Below are 19,031 nucleotides of genomic sequence, written 5' to 3'. Positions count from 1 at the left end.
TGTCCAGTGTGCTGGACTGCTAAGTTAACTCATAGAAAATAGACATTAATCTTGAGGGTATTCTTTTTTATTATATAAATATTTTATTTGTTTTTCCAATTACATACAAGGTACTTTTTACCAATCTTTTTTTGGCAAGGTTTTGAGTTTTATAATTTTTTACCTTCCCTTCTCTCCCCCCAAACAGAAAACAAGCTGATATAGATTTTACATTTGTAACCACACTAAACATAGACTAAAACTGAATGTGTCATGAGAGAAGAATCAGATCCAAAAGAAAGAAAGCATTATGAGACAATAAAATTACATAATATATGACAATTAAAAAAAATTGAAGATAATAAACTTTGCTGTTCATTTAAACTCCCCAATTCCTTTTTCTGGATATGGATGGTATTTTCCATCACAAGTCCCTTAAAATTGTCTTTGGTTATTTATTTATTTTTTTAGTTTTTGCAAGGCAAATGGGGTTAAGTGGCTTGCCCAAGGCCACACAGCTAGGTAATTATTAAGTGTCTGAGATTGATTTGAACCCAGGTACTCCCGACTCCAGGGCTGGTGCTTTATCCACTACACCACCTAGCTGCCCTTTTGGTTATTTTATTGCTGAAATGCACAAGTCCTTCATTGTTGATTATCACCCCATTTTGTTGTTAGTGTGTGTATGATGTTCTTCTGGCTCTGCTCATTTCACTTAGCATCAGTTCATACAAGTCTTTCCATGCTTTTTTGAAATCCCCTCTCTTGAAGGTATTCTTATAACAGCATCAAGAAATATTCATATGAAATAAGTATACATTGAAATTCTCACTATCAGAGTCAAAACTGTATAATATAGATACTCAGGGAAAATGAGGTAATGGTCAACTTGCAATATAATTAATGAAGGAAAACTCTAAGAATCTTAAATAATAGTGCTGAATGTAGAACTAGAGGACCTGTCTTCAAATCAAGAGTCTTGATGCTTATTCCCTGTGTGACTTTGGGCAAGTGATCTCAGAGTACATGGCACTAATACTCTTATATTAAAGATGAAGAAATTGATGTATAGATCCTTTAAGTTACATGCCCGTGGCTAGGAAGCATCTGAGTCAGGACTTGAACCCAAGTTTTCCTGACTCCAAATCCAGTGCCCCATCCAATATATTCTGCTGCCTTCTCACAACCTTCCTGGTCTCCATTTTTCTCATTTTTAAAATGAAAAGTTTGGTCCAGATGGTTTTTGAGATCATGGTTCTACCTACAAGATGCATGGAAGAGTGTGATAAGAAAGGAAGGGAAAGATGTATAAACTGTCCATAAAGCAATGAAGTTTCAAACACTAAGGAAATACATTAGAATGTTTGCATTCAAATGAATGTTATTTCTTTCAAAGTAGATCCCTTGTAAGGATATAGCTTATTTCAGTAATAATTGCTATTGGTAAGAATATTTTCATCACAATTTTAGAATTCCTTTCAGAATTCTTAAAAGTCATGCAAACATAATTAAGTTTAGTGGTGGTGGTGGTGGTAGTGGTAGTGGTAGAAATACCAGGATTGGTAGTAATTCAAATTTAAATTGTGCTTTAAGGTTGACAGACTTCATCAATGCTCTTCATTTTCAAAAGACAAAAATAATATTACTCAATTGATTTGCTATATGTGAGTGTACCACAGATCTCCCTTCTGACCTCTTTTTTCCCTCTCAATATGCTTTTTTCTTGGAGATCTCATTACCTTCCATGGATTCAGATACCATCTCTATGCAGATGGTTCCCAAATCTGCAGATATAGCTCTGTAGCTGCAGTTGTTCAGTTGTTTCAGTAATGTCTGACTCTTTATGACCCCCCTTTTGTGGTTTTCTTGGCAAAGATACTAGACTGGTTTGCCATTTCCTTCTCTAGCTCATTTTACAGATGAGGAAGCTGAGGTAAATAGAAGTGACTTGTCCAAAGTCACACAGCTAGTAAGTGTCTGAGCCTGGATTGGAACTCATGAAGATGAGTCTTCCTGTTTTCAAATCCAGTGCTCTATCAATTGTGCCAGCCATTAGGTTTTCCTAATTGAACTTGAGTCTTTCTGACTCCAGGTTCAGTGCAATATCCACCATGACACCCAAGTGTCCCTGATATAACTCGGGTATCCATCATATTGGATATCACTATCCTAATTTTCAATATGTATCTCAAACTCATCATGTACAAAATAGAGTTCAGTTTTCCCCACCAAATCCACTCCTCTTCTTAACTTCCCTATTTCAGTTAAAGGCTCTATCATCCTATCAGTCACCCAGATTCACAACCTTAAAATCATCCTTGATTCTCTTTTGTCTCTGTCTGTCTGTCTGTCTATTTGTCTCTTTCCAAGTTTGGTCTAGTCATCCTATAGAGCATCTCTCATATCTATCCCCACCTTTCTAACTCATGCAACTGCTATCTTAGATAAGGCCCTGATCACCTTTTGGCTGAACCATTGCAATAACTTCTTACTTAGTTTCTGTCCTTTCTTCAAGGCATCTTCCATACAGCTTTCAATCATATAACTTGAGCATTCTGATCATATCACTTCTTTGATATAGCTCCCTGTTGCCTATGTTATAATATAGACATTTTTCTATTTCTATTTAAAGTCAAAGAGAGGCTCAAATCTATCTTTTTCAGATTGATCTCACATCACTCTCCCATACCTCCTCCATTCTAACTGAACTGGCTCATTTGCTGCCCCTGTTCATGAAATGTCAGCACCTTCCTCTTAGCTTTTACTCAGACTCCCCTGATCCCAGAAAGACTCTCCTTTATATCTAAACTTTGGCTCATAATCCTTCCTTTAAGGTTCAGCTCCTGCCTCCTCTTCCCTCAATTGTTAGAGTTCCCCTTTTAAAGTTACTTTGTATTGATTTTTTGCATATTTTAGATTATATTCTTTTCCTCAAGTAGTATTAAACCTCTTGAGGGCAAGGAATGTTATTGTTTCCCCAGCTTCTAGTCTGGTTCCTGGAGCCTAGAAGATACTCAATAAATACTTGCTTTTATTGGTCCCTCATCTTATTCAACAGAGTTAACTGATTGACTTGTGACTATTTTCAAATATTATCCTCCCAGGATGAACATAATAATGACAATAATTATAACTTTTAATAATGCTTCATGGCTTTACTAAGTTCTGTAAAATCAACAAAGTGAGGTAAGTAGTACAAGTATAATTATATCCATTTTATAGATGAGAAAACCAAGTCTTAAATAGGCTTGTCCACAATTACATGGTTAGTAAGTGGAAGAGTTGGGACTTCTGCCTAGAGCTTCGCATTTGATATCCAAGGCTATTTCCACACTACATCAAAGATTTGCCATTGCTGTGCCTTCTTCTCCCAAGGTGACTTCAGTGACAGGGCCAACACTCATTTGTATGTATGAATTCTGGTGTGTTTATTAAAGAATCAGTCTTATTACCTTACTCTCATCTCAGATACTAACCAGCAGGGATCTAGCAGCACGCCCTGTACAACCCTTCAGAGCCTAAGTGCTTGCTGAAAGAGCAGGGCAGATTTTGAGAAATGTCAGGAGCAGACCAGATGAAAAGAAAATTAAACTCCTTTCCAGCTGGTAAGCCTTGTTTGATGTCAGCATGTCAGCAATTGAAGAATATTTTTTTGCTGTGCATTGAATGGTAATGCCAAGGGAATATGACTGGAGGGTTGTTGGATGGAACCCAGGACTGGAAACCAAGCATCTTGGGTTCTCTTTCCTGTTCTGCCACTGACCTGATGAGTCCCACTGCTCAGTGTTCATCCTCCTCATTAGCTGGAGATAATAATATTTCCCACCAGGGCTTTGTTTCCAAATTCTCCAAGGAAGGGAAGTAGGGCGATATTCAGCATGGAATTTTGTATGATCATCCTGATCCTTTCCAGCGGAATGTTGAACCTACAAACAAGCATGCAGTTCTCTGGAAGCAAGGACAGCAGTCAGCTAGACTATCAGTCAGTTAGTCAACAAGCATATATGATGTACCAGGCAATGGGGATACATTGCCAAGTAATGGGGATACAAGGAAAGGCAAAAACACAGACCCCATTCACCAGGATCTCATATTCTAATGGGGGAGACCACATGCATAAATCTTTATATTTACAAGACCTATGCTTGGTTGGTTGGTTATTCTCCTTCATTTTCGAAGAGGACCAAAATGACATCATTATATTACAGTCAAATTACAGTGGGTAGACTATAACTGATCAGATCAATATGAGCTTGGAATGTTCTACCACAGAGCAGGCACAAATAGTCTGTGAATATTTGGGATGGATTCTCACAATTCTTTTGAGATACTATAATTCTGCTTAGCTCATAGAACACAGCACCTTCTCTGATGAGATGTTTCCCTTGCTACACAATCAGTTCTAAAGTTATTAAAAGAGACCTTGAGTGTGACTTTGAATCTGTTTTTCTGTCCAACATGTGAGCACTTGTCTTGTGTGAGTTCTCTGTAAGATAGTCTTTTAGACAAGTATATATTTGTCATTCAAGCAATGTGGCCAGCCCAGTGAAGTTGTATTGTCTGCAGTAGATTTTGAATGCTTGGCTGTTTAATTTGAAAAAGAACCTTAGGGTCTGGTACCTTATCCTGTCAGATGATCTTCAGAATCTTCCTAAGACAATTTATATGGAAGGTATTCAGTTTTCTGGCATGGTGCTTACTGGTATACTGTCCAGGTTTCACAGACATACAACAATGAGGTCAGGACAACAGCTTCGTAGACCTTCAGTTTGGTAGTCTGTAATGAGCTAAGCAGAATTATAGCATTTCCTCTTCTCTCCCATACTTTCCTTTGAGGCCTCCTAATACTGAGCTAGTTCTGGCAATGTGTGCATCAAACTCATCATCAATGTGTACATCCCTGGAAAGCATACTGCCGAGGTAAATGAACTTATCCACAGGATTCAAAACTTCTCCATTTGCTACAACTGATGATTCCAATGTGGCTGGTGTGGTGCTGGCTGATAGAGCACTTGTGTTTTCTTGGTATGTTAATTGTTATGTCAAAATTAACCCAACCAGCAGAGAATCATTCTATATTTTGTTGTATTTCAGCTTCAAAAGCTACAGTGAGCACACAATCAATTGCAAATAAAAAATGATGCATCACTTTAGTCTTGGCTTTTAGCCTTTCTTAAGTTGAATAATTTACCATTGGTGCAATAGCTGATCTTGATTCCATATTCCTCCTCATTGAAGGCATTTGACAACATAGCTGAAGAATACCATTCTAAAAAGCAAAGGACAGCGCTGTATTTTCACTCTATTGGTGACTGGGAAATCATGAGAGCACTATTCTTTGTTAGAACCCCCTGCAAGCATGCCATCATGAAACTGAAGTACAATATTGATGAACTTCTCTGGGCAATCAAATTTTGACATGATTTTCCATAAGCTCTCAGGACTGATTTGGTCAGAGTGATGAATGTTGTATACAGTCCTCGGTTCTACTCCTGGTATTTCTCCAGGTTTTGTCAGGCAGGCAGCAAATACCATAAAGACTCTTTCTGAAACCTCTCAAGTGGGTGACCATCTTCCAGGAGGATTAACCCATTAAGCAGGACTCTGACAAGAATCTTGCCAGGAGTGTCCAAGGGAGAAACACCCTTGTGACTGTCAAAGAACAATATATTCTCTCCCAGCTGGACTCAGCAGCAGCTGCAGCTGCAGCTGCAATATGTCCCACAGAAGTTCTATGCTCCCAGGCATGGGTCTCTGGGCTTCCTGCCCAAAAGAGAAGCAGCTGGCACTAGGGCAAGGTGAAGAGCTTCCTCAAAGATGGTCCCATCAAGCCCATCCACCTGACAGCCTTTCTGGGTTATAAGGCAGGCATGACCCACATCATTCGAAAGGTGGACAGGCCTGACTAAAAGGACAACAAAAAGGAAGTTGTGGAAGCTGTCATCATTGTGGAGATACCCCAATGATCACTGTAGGCATCGCTAACTATGTATAAACCCCACAAGGCCTCCAGAGTTTCAAAACTATCATTGTTGAGCACATTAGTGATAAATGTAAGAACTGGCATAAGTCCAAGAGAAAGGCCTTCACCAAGTACTGAAAAAAATGGCAAGATGATGATGGCAAGAAGCAACTGGAGAAAGACTTCACCAGCATGAAGAAGTACTGCCAGGTGATCCGAGTCATTGCCCACACCCAGATGCACCTGCTCCCTCTGAGTCAGAAGAAATCTCACCTGATGGAGATCCAGTTGAATGGTGGCAGCATGTTCAAGAAGCCCATGAGAAGCTAGAGCAGCAGGTGTCTGTGTGTCCATTGTGTTTGGGCAAGATGAGAGGATTGATGTTATCAGAATGACCAAGGGCAAGGGTTACAAAGGTGTTACCAGCCCCTGGCACACAAAGAAACCCATCCCAAAAAACCCACTGAGGCCTGTGTAAGGTGGCATGTATTGGAGCCTGGCATCCTGCCCATGCGGCCTTCTCTGTAGCTTGAGCTACTCAGAAGGGCTACCACCATCACACTGAGATCAACAAGATCTACAAGATTGGCCAGGGCTATCAGATCAAGGATGGCAAGCTGATCAAAAACAACATGTCCACTGACTACAATGTGTTTGATAAGAGCATTGATCCTCTGGGAAACTTTGTCCACTACAGTGAAGCAACCAATGGCTTTATCATGCTGAAAGGCTGTGTTGTTGGGACCAAGAAGAGGGTCTTCACCCTGCAAAAGTCTCTGCTGATACAGACCAAATGCTGCTTCCTGGAGAAGATTGACTTGAAGTTTATTGATACCACTTCCAAATTTGGCCACAGTCACTTCCAGACTGTGGGGGAGAAGAAAGCTTTCATGAGACCACTCAAAAAGGACAGTGTTGTGAAGGAAGAGGTGGACTAACTTTTCTAAACCAACTTGGAGCTGGTAGATTCTCAATAAATGGAAATTATTTCTAAAAAAAGAAAAACATATTTATCTTTATAGAGATGAACAATGGAGACATTCTTGATTTCCTGGGGGATAATGTCCTCTTTCCATATTACTTGGAAAACTTCAATGAGTTTTTGTATGAGCTATGGATCCCCCACATTGTAAATCTCAACTGGAATATAATCAGCTGATTTTCCATGGGAGATGTACTTAATGGCATTCAAAACCTTTTTTTTTCATTTGGACATTTGGGTAAAGAGGGATTAACTTCAACTGAATGACTTTGGTATTGATTGATGATGGCCTATCGAGAACACCATGTTCAGTCCATCTCTTCAGGGTCATGTCCTTTTCACCAACCAATATGGTTCCATTAGTATTGAATAGTTGAGATGCAGCAATTTTTTTCTGGAGTCTTTGCCTCATGTCTTCAGTGCATTGAGACTATCATTATCAGGAGGTAATCTCAGAAGAAAGGAACTAGGGGCAGGTGTAGGAAGAGGGTGGGAATGGCAAGGCTCAACATGAACAGTGTGACCTCATCAGGTCAGTGGCAGAACACTATGAAGAACACAAGATGCTTGGTTTCCAGAACTGGATTCCATTCAACTTCCCTCTAGTCACATTCTCTTGTGAGAAAGGCCTCTTGCAGAAATACTTGACTTAACTTACTTTGATTCTTTTGGACAAGATAGTCCAAGATAAATGAAGGGTTGAGAAGCTCAGTGAAATTGCCCTGGTATGGGTTGAGATAAGCTTTCCTTGACCTCAGAAGCAGCTATGTGGCAAGGTGGGTAGAGTGGTGGATCTGAACTAAGGAAGATTTGAGTTCAAATTCAATTTACTAGCTGTGTGATCTTGGGCAAATCACTTAACTTTAATCTGTCTCAGTTTCCTCATCTGTACATGGGGCTAATATTAGCATCCTCCCCCTACCCCAAGCGGCTGTGAGGATTAAATGGGATGATATTTATAAAAGCATTTAGCACAGTATTTTACACATAGTATGCACTCAATAAATGCTTCTTCCCTTCCCTTTTTCCTCTTCAAGTTTATAATCCATAGATAACACATACATTTGAGTAGATAACAAATAAATAAAATGTTATTTTCTCCAGAGTTCAACAAATTGTAAAAGAAAAATTGTATTGACTACATAGAACATTGATTCAAATTGGCAGAAGAGACTTTAGATATTACCTAATCTAATCCTCTCATTCTATAACTGAAAAAAAGTAAGGACCACAAAAGTTATATGGCTTCCTTGAGGTCATAGATGTAATAAGGGGCAGTCAGGATTTGAACTCACTTCCTCTGGGTCCAGTCAATATTCTTTTCACGATACCATGTTGACACCTAGAATTTCTGTCTGGAATGTTGGTGATGTGTTTCAATGAATGAATGAATCAATCATCAATATCATTTATTACCAAGACAAAGACAACTCAAGGAGGTTATATTCTATTGCAGGAAACAGCATATGTGTATATAAATAAGTACAAGATAATTATGAAGGAAACCAAGGCCAGATGATAGTGGAGGAGCGGAGGAGAAGATATAGAGTATCAGAAAAACTCTCATGTAGGATGTGTAACTTGAATTTAGAAAGAAACTAGAACTTCAGAGGACAGCTAGGTGGTTCAGTGGATAGAGTGCTGGACCTGAAGTCAGGAAGACTATCTTTCTGAGTTCAAATCTGGTCTCAGACACTTACTAGCTTTGTGACCCTGGGCAAGTCACTTAACCTTGTTTGCTGCAGTTTTCTTTTCTGTAAAATGAGCTGGAGAAGGAAATTGGCAAACTGTTCCAAGAAAACCCTAAATGGGGTCACAAAGAGTCAGACATTAATGATAAATGACTGAACAACAAGAAATTCAGAGGAGATATTGCTGAGGAGGCAGTGCATTCCAAGCATGAGAAATAATCTTTGCAAAGATATGGAGTTGGGAGATAGAATATCATGTGCAAAGGATTGCAAGAAGGCCAGTTTGATTAGATCACTGAATATGTAAAGGGCAAAGTATGTTTAAGGAGTCTAGGATAGATAGGCAGGAGCCAGACTGGATTGGGCTTTAATAATAAAAAGAAAATAATTGCTAGCATTTACATAGTTCTTATGCATAAATTATCTCATTTGATCCTCATAACAACTTGGCTAGATGCTATGGCTATATGGATGAGGAAACTGAGAAGATTAAAAGCAATTCTCTATCATTTATTTATTTATTGATCTTTTTTGTTTGTTTGTCTGTCTGTTGGCTTTTTTGTTTTGGCAAGGCAATGGGTTTAAGTGATTTGCCCAAGGTCACATAGCTAGGTAATTATTAAGTATCTGAGGTTGGATTTGAGCTCAGATCCTCTTGATTTCAGGACTGTTGCTGTATCCACTGTGCCACCTAGCTGCCCCTATTTACTGATATTTTTTAAGGAGTTATTGATCTTGTCTTGTAATTGCTTTTGTTCTGTTATTAATCAAGTCATAGTTCTTTTTCTATGAATTTAGTTAATAATTCAGCTGGTATGTAATGGGTAAATTTTTAGAAATCCAGCTCTCCTACTAATCACTGATCTTGCCTCAGGGAATTGTGTTCACCTTGGGAAATGTGTATGAACTTGAGGGAGTTGGACCTGCTACCTTTTAGCTGCCAAACTATCCTTCAAGGATGTCTGGTTTGCTCTCTAAAAGTCAGGGCTCTTGTCTTGTACCTTCACTCAAACAATGAATACTTCTTAGTCTCATGAGAGAAGGAGGGGCATTGCCAGCCCCCATTACCAAACTTTCAGCTAATCATTTGTTCCCTTTGCCTTTGTAACAATTGTGTTGCCCTCAATCCCATTCTGTCATCTCCCCTGTTCTGCTCTTTGTTCTGTACTCTACAAAAACCTATATAAGGTGAACTGCTCTTTTGTTTGGGGTCTTTGGCATAAATGGAGATAGTCTATTGTTCTATTTATTGACAGTCAGTATGCCCCTAATAAATATCATGTGGTTTCAATATTTTCCTCAGTTTTTTCTTTTTTGTTAAATTTCATTTGAGATAAAATTAAGGCTCAAAAAGGTTAGGTGAGTTGTCCCAGATCCCACAGCTAGTGAGAGGATGGGATTTGATTTTAGGCAGGATTTGAACCCAGTTCGCCCTGACTCCATATCCAACACTCTACAAATATACCATTCCAAGAGATGGAAGTAAGAACTTTCATTGCCCCTAAATTCAGATTGCATAAGAAGAAAAGAGAGCTATTCTGTAAAACGCTGTCTTATTTTTCTCCACCAAAGTCCTCATTTTATTGTGAAGTAGCTAAGTGGAACAGCAAATAAAATTGTAGACCTACAGTAAAGAAACCTCAGGTTCAAATCCTACCTCAGATACTTACTAGTTGGATGGCCCTGAGCAAGTCACAGTTTTTATACCTGTAAAAACTGGAATAAGAAAATTACCTACTTCCCAAAGTTGTTGTAGGGATTAGCTCTTTAAATGTGAAATATAGCAGTTTGTTTTTATCTCTAGCTGCAATAGGGAATATCATGGCTAGATCTGTTCTTAAGCAGATAAGCTTAAGCATAATGTTCCAAATTAATGTATATTATTTGGACATCTGTGTGGAGGCTGGATTGAAGAGGGGATCGATGTGGAATATGATGGATGGGTGATGAAAACTTAAGTTGCATGCTATCCTATAAAAGTTGAGTTGAGTTTTTAAAGAAACATGGTATTCTAAGAGATGTAAGCACTTTCCTTTCCCCAAAATTCAGATTACCTAAGAAACAGACAAGACTATTCCATAAAACTGTCTTATTTTCTCCACCAAAGTCTTCATTCTATTGGATGAATTATATTGAAATATGTTGTGGAGCTAAAATCAACAAGGCATGGCTACTGATTGGACATGATGGGGGTGGAGTGGGCAAGGGAAGGGTCAAGGACACTTCAAGATTATGAACCTGGGTTGCTTGCTGTAAGGATGGTGGTGCTCTTGGCAGAAACAGAGTGGTCCAAGACAAGTTTTTTAGTGTATTTTGTGAAAGATAATGAATTCTGTTTTTGGCATGTTGTATTAAAGATGCTATCCAGGGGAATTAAGTCCAAAGAGGGGAAAGAAAAGTATCTGGCACTAATAGTAATGATAATAATAATATAGCTGAAGTTTATATAGTACTTTAAGGTTTGCAAAGAACTTTACAAATATTATCTCATTTAATCCCCGCAGCAACCTTGGAAAATAGGTAATTTTTTATTCCAATTTTACAGATATAAAAACTGTGGCTTGCTCAGGGTCATCCAACTAGTAAGTATCTGAGGTAGGATTTGATCTTGAGGCTTCTTTACTGTAAGTCTACAATTTTATCTGCTGTTCCACTTAGCTGCCTCACAATAGAATGAAGACTTTGGTGGAGAAAAATAAGACAGAGTTTTATGAAATAGCTCTCTTTTCTTCTTAAGCAATCTGCATTTGGGAGAAAGGAAAGTTCTTACTTCCAGTTCTTAGAATCCCTTGTTTCTTTAAAAAAAAATTCAGCTCAAAATCTACCTTTTTAGAATAGTATTTCTGGGGGCGGCTAGGTGGCTTAGTGGATAAAGCACCAGCCTTGGAGTCAGGAGCACCTGGGTTCAAATCTGGCCTCAGACACTTAATAATTACCTAGCTGTGTGGGCTTGAGCAAGCTACTTAACCCCGTTTGCCTGGCAAAAACCTAAAAAACAAGACAACAACAACAAAAAAAGAATAGTATTTCTGAACCAGTGATTTTCTTCCTTAAATTATTTTGTATTTTTATAGCTACTTATACATACGTTTATTACTCCCACCCACTCTCCCTAGAATCCAAGCTCCTTAAAGATTAAAATAGCTTCATTTTTTGTCATTGTGGTCTACTAGCACGATGCCTAGCTCATAGATGCTTAATTAATCAAGTATTTATTAATTGCTTATCTTATTCCAGGCAGTGTTTTTAGAGTTGAAGATACAAATTCTGAACTTCAAAGAATCAATTTCTGCTCACAAAGAACTTACACTGAATGAGGAAGACAATAAAAACATTGAGAAATACAAATAAATATCATTATTATCTTTAAAGGGCAGCTAGATGGTGAAGTGAATAAAGCGCAGGCCTGGAGTCAGGAAGATTTGAGTTCAAATGTGACCTCAGATGTGATCCTAGGCAACCCATTTAACTCAATTTGCCTCAGTTTCTTCATCTGTAAAATGAGTTGATGAAGGAAATTGTAAACCATTCCAGTATCTTTGTCAAGAAAACCCCATATGATCACAAAGAGTCAGATCTGACTGAAAAGAACTAAACAATAATTACTTAAGAGTGAACTACTTAGTATTTATTTATATTTATGCTATGTATGTATGTATATGTTTATATTTACACACATAGATAGATGTATACACATATTTATATCTAAACTATCATGTATCTATCCAGCTATCTGTTTCTCCATCTGTCTATCTATCTATCTATCTATCTATCTATCTATCTATCTATCTATCTATCCTTATTGTTAGCACCATTAGAATATGCTTCTTTTGAGTAGGGATTATTTTTTTAATTTGTACTTGTATTTCCAGTGCCTAGCATACTTCCTGGTAGCTAGTAGATGTTTAATAAATGGTTATTGGTTTATTCATTGAATGGTTTACTAGTTTGTAGACTTTTTGTAGACTTTTATGAGTTTCCATGTGAGTTTGATGTCATTCAATGAAGATGACAGCATATGATGTCTTAAAAAGTACAGTATGGTGATATTTTGGAACTGTGTGTTTGATTCTTGACTTTCCCACAATCCCTGGGTTCCTTGGGGTCTTTCTGAATTTCAGTTTCTTCATTTATCAATTGAAGGATTGTATTGTATGATCTCTGAAGTAATTTCCAGCTCGAATATCCTATGATTCTGACCTCTCTCCTTTGTTTTCTACCTCTGGAAGTGTGGTCTTAAATCCCAGGAATATTATAAGGAATGAAACCTCAAAATTATCATGAGAAATTCAGAAATTCTACATATTGGAAAATAATTTGCAACAAGTTGTATAAGTCAGTTTTTTTATTATGTGTGAAAAGGGGAAAAGTCATGTTGTTGTTTTTCTTTTTGGTTTTTGCAAGTCAGTGGGGTTAAATGACTTGCCCAAGGTCACACAGCTAGTAAGTGTTACAGTGTCTGAGGCAATATTTGAACTCAGGTCCTCCTGACTCCAGGGCCAGTGCTCTATCCACTGTGCCGCCTAGCTGCCCCCAGGAGTTTTGATAATCTTTTGAGAGTGAATCTCCTTACCTTGGTCAGACTGCAAGTAGAACAGTCATTCATGGGTCTAACCCCACTTCTTATTGGCATGGAAAATTTTGATGTGCTCCATTTTGACCAGGTTCAATTTGCCTTCTTAAGGAGCCTAGTGCCTCTAAACTCCCCACATTGTGCAGGACTTAATGTGAATACTTGATTGATTTTTAGCACTATTGCATCTTGGAACTCTTGAGCTCCAGTGATCCACCAACCTCAGCCTCCTCCACTAGCAGGGACTAGTGACATGTATCACTATATCTGACTGTCATGACAATTTATCAGTAGTACTCAGACTTATACCTAACAGAATTTTATTTAAGACCAATACCTTTTATAATTTTGTTATTTGTCTTGACTTGAACTATATTTTAGCTTAATCTAATTCTGCTATCCACCAAAATTTTTATCAGAATTTCTGAGGAGTCTTTGAATTTTGAATGTTCCCCCCCCCTCCTTGATGTATGGTAGGAAGTAGTGGGAGGACTGGAAGACATCTAAGGATCTTGGATAATCTACATACTATTAGTAACTAAGCAAGAGCTTCTTAAAACTCAAAAATGGTTGCATAGAATTTTGAAATAGAATGAAAAGGGAGAAGGGTGTTCTCCCATCATCACATCTTCAAAGTATGATTAGCAACTTGCATTGGTAGTAAATAAAAAGGGGTGGCAACATCTCCTAGGGAACCCTATAAGCCTACTGACCAATGTATGCGTTCTGTGATATATGCAGGTGACTGTTGGCTCCTGGCAGCCATTGCTTCTCTGACCTTGAATGAAGAGCTACTTTATCGAGTGGTTCCCAAGGATCAGAGCTTCCAGAAGAATTATGCAGGAATCTTTCATTTTCAGGTACTATGATTTTTTGTTGTTCATAACACCATTTTCCCCCAACTGATGTCATTCGTGGCAAAGTTCATTCATTCATTTGTTAAAAAAAAAAAAAAAACTAAGTCAATGGAGGAACTCTGCAACTTGAATAAGATGGTTTCTTATCTTATAATATGTTTGGGGAGGGGAACAGAATATGTACAAAATAATTAAAATATCCCTATCTTAATTCTTTGGAAATAATATTATCTTGGTAGATAGACATTATTCTGTTCCAACAACTTTCCCCTTGACCTTCTATGACTAGACTCTGGGTTTCTTATCCTCCAGTTCTGGCAGTATGGAGAATGGGTAGAAGTTGTCATCGATGACAGGCTACCCACTAGAAATGGGAATTTGCTATTCCTTCACTCAGAAGAAGGCAGAGAGTTCTGGAGTGCACTGCTGGAAAAGGCCTATGCCAAGTAAGTGGGGGGACATTTGGAGTTCAGGGGATCCCAGGATACCTACCATTCTTTTATATTGAAGCTCTACACAGATCGATATTTAAGGTGCTATATTTGCTTTGCTATCTGGTATCTGCCACTCTCTTGAGGCAAAAAGTCTTATAGGATCATGAGTTTAGAGCTGGAAAGGATCTCAGAAGCCCTCAAGCTCATCCTCCTCATTTTACAGATGAGGAAACTGAAGCTTAGAGAGATTCAGTGACCTGCCTTTAGTCACAGTACTAAATGCAGGAGATGAAACTGGAACTTAGGCTTTCCTGACTCTGAGCCCAATGCACTATCTACAATGTAATGCTGCTTCACATAATCTAAATTAGCCTCATACTTGGCCTATAAGTTAAAATCTAAATTCTTCCAACTGATGACTATATGACCTCAGGCAAATCAGTTAGCCTATCTATTTCTTGGCTTCCTCATTTTTTAAAGGGAAAACAGAGCTGACATAGGGCTAATAAACTCCAAGTTAAACACTTTGGTCTTTATAAAACACCAGAGGAAAGATGAATAATAATAATAATAATAATAATAAATAATAAATGACCCCTTGACTCAACTGATGAAGCTTCCACCTTTTTTTAGGTTTTTTTTTTTTTGCAAGGCATACAGGGTTAAGTGGCTTGCTCAAGGCCACACAGCTAGGTAATTATTAAGTGTCTGAGACCAGATTTGAACCCAGGTACTCCTGACTCCAGTACCAGTGCTTTATCCACTATGCCACCTAGCCACCCCAAGCTTCCACTTTTGTTTAGCAACTCTTCCACTGACTCAAGAAGATTAGCAGTTTTTCTTGTTTGAATCAAGAGTTATGTCCATCAACTCCAACTCATCTGCCTTAGTTACAGTTTCTGAGGCTCCTGCTCCAATAATGTCCTAATTTTGCTCCTCTGAAAAATTTTAGGTTTCACTTCAATGTAGATTCCAATTTGACTGGAAGACAAAATTGCTTAAAGTACAAGAAAGATAATAGGCTGCCTCTGGAAAGGAATGACTGTTAGTTCTCTGAAATGAGTCCATAGTTTTTATGTCAAATCATATGAATTTTAGTTCTGGCAAACTGCCAACCTACCCATTGGAGCAATGACCTGAGTTGAAATTCTAGGACTGCAAAGTCACATTTTTTCCAAGTGGTTTTCTCTGAGCCTTTTACCCCCACAAAATACCATCCATTCTCCAAAGGAGAGTTCCCTCCTCTTGTGGTCCTCTAATTGTAGCAGATGTTATTTGAATATTAGCTACTCTCTAAAGATTAGAAGCAGTGTACTTTATTCTATTCCTTTTATTTGCTTTCCTGCAGGCTCAATGGGTCCTATGAAGCTCTCACAGGAGGGTCCACAGTGGAGGGATTTGAAGATTTCACTGGAGGAATCTCAGAATTTTATGATTTGAAGAAGGCCCCATCCAATCTGTATCAAATTATCAGGAAGGCTTTACGCTCTGGGTCACTACTGGGCTGCTCCATCGATGTGAGTGAGCCAGGGACGCTTCCCTTTGTCTTCAATCCCTTCGAATGGAAACAAATAAACAAACATGGGGTGGGGGGGGTTGGTAGAATGCTTTGAGCTTTTGAACATTACTGTCCTAATAAATGTAATTAGAGTTATTAGTCATACTCAGATTTATTCCTAGCAAGATCTTATTCTCATCTTAGATCTGTGTGAGTGGAGGGAGATGAAAAAGTCATTTTCATCAGTTATCTAGGACTGTTTTTTGCTTTTTGTTTTTAATCTCTGAACCCCTAGTGGTTAATATTCTCTAATTGATCATGATCCCCAAGTCCAATTTCTAACAATGTTATTCACTTACTGAGGGACAGTGAGTAATCTACTTTCCCTCCTTTATGTGTTAGATGGGAGACATTATGATGGATTGGAGAGATCATTGAATTTGGGAGAAGAGAACCCGGGTTCAATTCCTAGCTTTATTACTTACTCCTTTTTTATTTTTGGTTTGCTTGTTTGTTTTTATAAGGCAATGGGGTTAAGTGACTTGCCCAGGGTCACACTGCTAAGTAAGTATTAAATGTCTGAGTTCACATTTGAACTCGGGTCCTCCTGACTCCTGGATCTGTGCTCTATCCATTGCTCCACCTAGCTGCCCCTTAATACTTACTCTTTTTGTGGTCTTGGGTAAGTCACTTTGTGTCCCTCAGCCTAAGTTTCTTTAGCTGTGAAACAAAGGGATCAGAAATCCCTTTCAACTCTAAACCTATGATCTTCTGAGGAGATTCAGTATAGGATGGTTATAGATTTGAGATCCCTGACTGAAGGTCTTTCCAGGGAAGTATGTTTTAAATTGGAGGTCATGACCTCCCAGAAAGGGGAGAGATGAAGAAACAAATGAAAATCATAGAAACCTCGTCTAGAATATTGTTTGCACCATCTACCACTCTTCTTAGCTGCTATTTGTTTCTTTCTTGTTCCTGCTTTTCCCCACATAATGCCTTTCTCTCATCACCTCCAAGTTTCTAGCCTTGTCAAGTAGACCATAGTTCAGGTAATAACCTACTTATTTCAGAAGTAGACAGAATAAAAATAAAATATTCTCCTTTTCCCAAAGTATGACAATCCTGCAAGCTATATGTATATCTATCATCATCTATCAAGCTATCAATTAATCTATTTTATTTGCTATATAGTAAGCATACAAACACACATTTATATGCATATATTTAAATATATACATGGGTATACATATATATATATATATATATTTGTTGTTGTTGAAGAGGTAATATGTTTTATTGAAAGGTCATAGAGAGGAGGGAAAGGTCAGGAAGAAGAGAGGAAACATGTGAATCCAAGGGTTCTGTATTATGAAAATGGAATGATCCATAGTATTTGAGGATTCCAGCTTGCATCAAATATGATACAAAATAATTAGTGTTCCTCTGCCAGTATAGGGTCATTCTTCCTAGAAGAAATGACTTCTCAGTTCCCTAATGGCATTTCCAAGGCTTGTATGTCATGCGTGGGCCATGGCAGGCCCCGGGCACTTTGCTTGACTGAGCAGGCTTAATTGGTGACAGGCTCGACGATGATAGCTCTATTAAGTCCAAGGCTTATTACTGTATTTGCATGACCTTATCTTGTTGTTGAGGCTCATGCCCTGCCTCTGTTCCATGTGTCATTAGAAGAAGTGGCAGAGCAAGTCCAAATGAATTCCTCTGCCAGCCTTTCCTGATTGTTGCTTTTTTCTAGATCACCAATGCATCGGAATCTCAGGAAGTCACCAGTCTGAAGCTGGTTAAGGGGCATGCTTATTCTGTCACTGGAGTTGAAGAGGTAAAACCTGGCATCCCTGCTATTCCTCCTGTGTGTTCTAGGGTGTGGACCTTGAGAGAGGTATTGAAATCTAAGAATTCCCCAAAGGATCAAGTTGCATCTATTGATTGTTGACAGGCAAAGACAATAAAGTAGGATGAACATTTTTATTTCAAAGTAAAAATAACATATTTTTGTGTCAATTAATACTCCTGGTCAGTGTGTGCTGTCCTTCAAAGGTTAAATGGGGTCTCTTTAGTTGACCCTACTCTATCACTTTAGTTGAGTTTGTTTAGCATTAGGAGTATGGGGACAGCAAAACAATGGCTCACGAGGTCGTGGGACATCGTTTTTGCAAAAGCAGTGTTACCTAACATGGTTATTTGCCATGGTGCTATTCCTCCTCCAATTCCTTTTGATTGACCCCTGATATTTACTTATCATACTTCCAGAATACAGTTTGACTTAGTTATGAAGTTTCATATGACCAACACCTGACTATGGCAATGTGAATTCTGGAGTAATGATAAATGAGGACTGGCAGTTAGAAGACATAGTTTAAAAAGTACTGAACCTGAAGTCAGGGAGATCTAAGGCTCAGATTTCTATTAGCTGTGTGATCTTGGGCAAGTCATTTAACCTCTGCCTGCCTTGTTTTCTTCAACTGTAAAATGGGGATCATGGTAGCATCTACCTCACAGTATTGTTGTGAGAATCAATTAAGGTAACAGATGTAAAGTGCTTAACCCAGTGTCTGGCACATAGTAGGCTCTTAATAAATGCTTATTCACTTCTTCCTTTCCTTCCCTCACCCCCCAAAACTTCCTAAAGTATATATCTGAGCCAACTTGATGATATTTGTCCTTTGTCCTTCGAAAATCATATCAGGGAGGTGATGCCATGACAAGTACATGAATTGAATTTGAGAGGGGGTGCTCTGCTAAGTCACCAGTCTCACTTTCTCCTCTAGAAACATCTGAGTCCTGAGGCCAGATATGAAGCAAGATGACTGGAGATGATCCTGAATTCAAGGCAATTAGAGTTAAATGACTTGTCCAGGGTCACACAGCTAGTGAGCATCAAGTATTTGAGGTTGGATGTGAACTCCTGTCCTTCTGCTTCCAAACTCAGTGCTCTATCTACTGTACCATCTAGCTGCCCCTTGATTCCAGCTTAATATCCTTAGGGCAGATAGATGGCACAGTGGGTAGAATGCCAGTCATAGTCTCAGACACATAC

General features: G+C 38.5%; 1 protein-coding gene and 1 pseudogene across 1 annotated transcript in view; both read left to right on the top strand.

Moving 5' to 3' along the window:
• CAPN8 (calpain 8) overlaps positions 1-19,031 on the top strand; it is a 114,770-nt gene that overhangs the window by 41,251 nt on the left and 54,488 nt on the right. Inside the window, exons 3-6 of the mRNA XM_074222769.1 lie at positions 13,929-14,047; positions 14,357-14,490; positions 15,827-15,995; positions 17,730-17,813. Coding sequence (XP_074078870.1) covers positions 13,929-14,047; positions 14,357-14,490; positions 15,827-15,995; positions 17,730-17,813 — 506 coding nt within the window. The remainder of the gene's footprint in view (positions 1-13,928; positions 14,048-14,356; positions 14,491-15,826; positions 15,996-17,729; positions 17,814-19,031) is intronic.
• Positions 4,904-6,879, top strand: LOC141510847 (large ribosomal subunit protein uL3 pseudogene; annotated as a pseudogene).

Source organism: Macrotis lagotis, chromosome 2, assembly GCF_037893015.1.
Source record: "Macrotis lagotis isolate mMagLag1 chromosome 2, bilby.v1.9.chrom.fasta, whole genome shotgun sequence".
NCBI lineage: Eukaryota > Metazoa > Chordata > Mammalia > Peramelemorphia > Peramelidae > Macrotis > Macrotis lagotis.
Note: the sequence above shows the minus strand (reverse complement) of the source record. Positions and strands in the feature narration are given on the sequence as shown.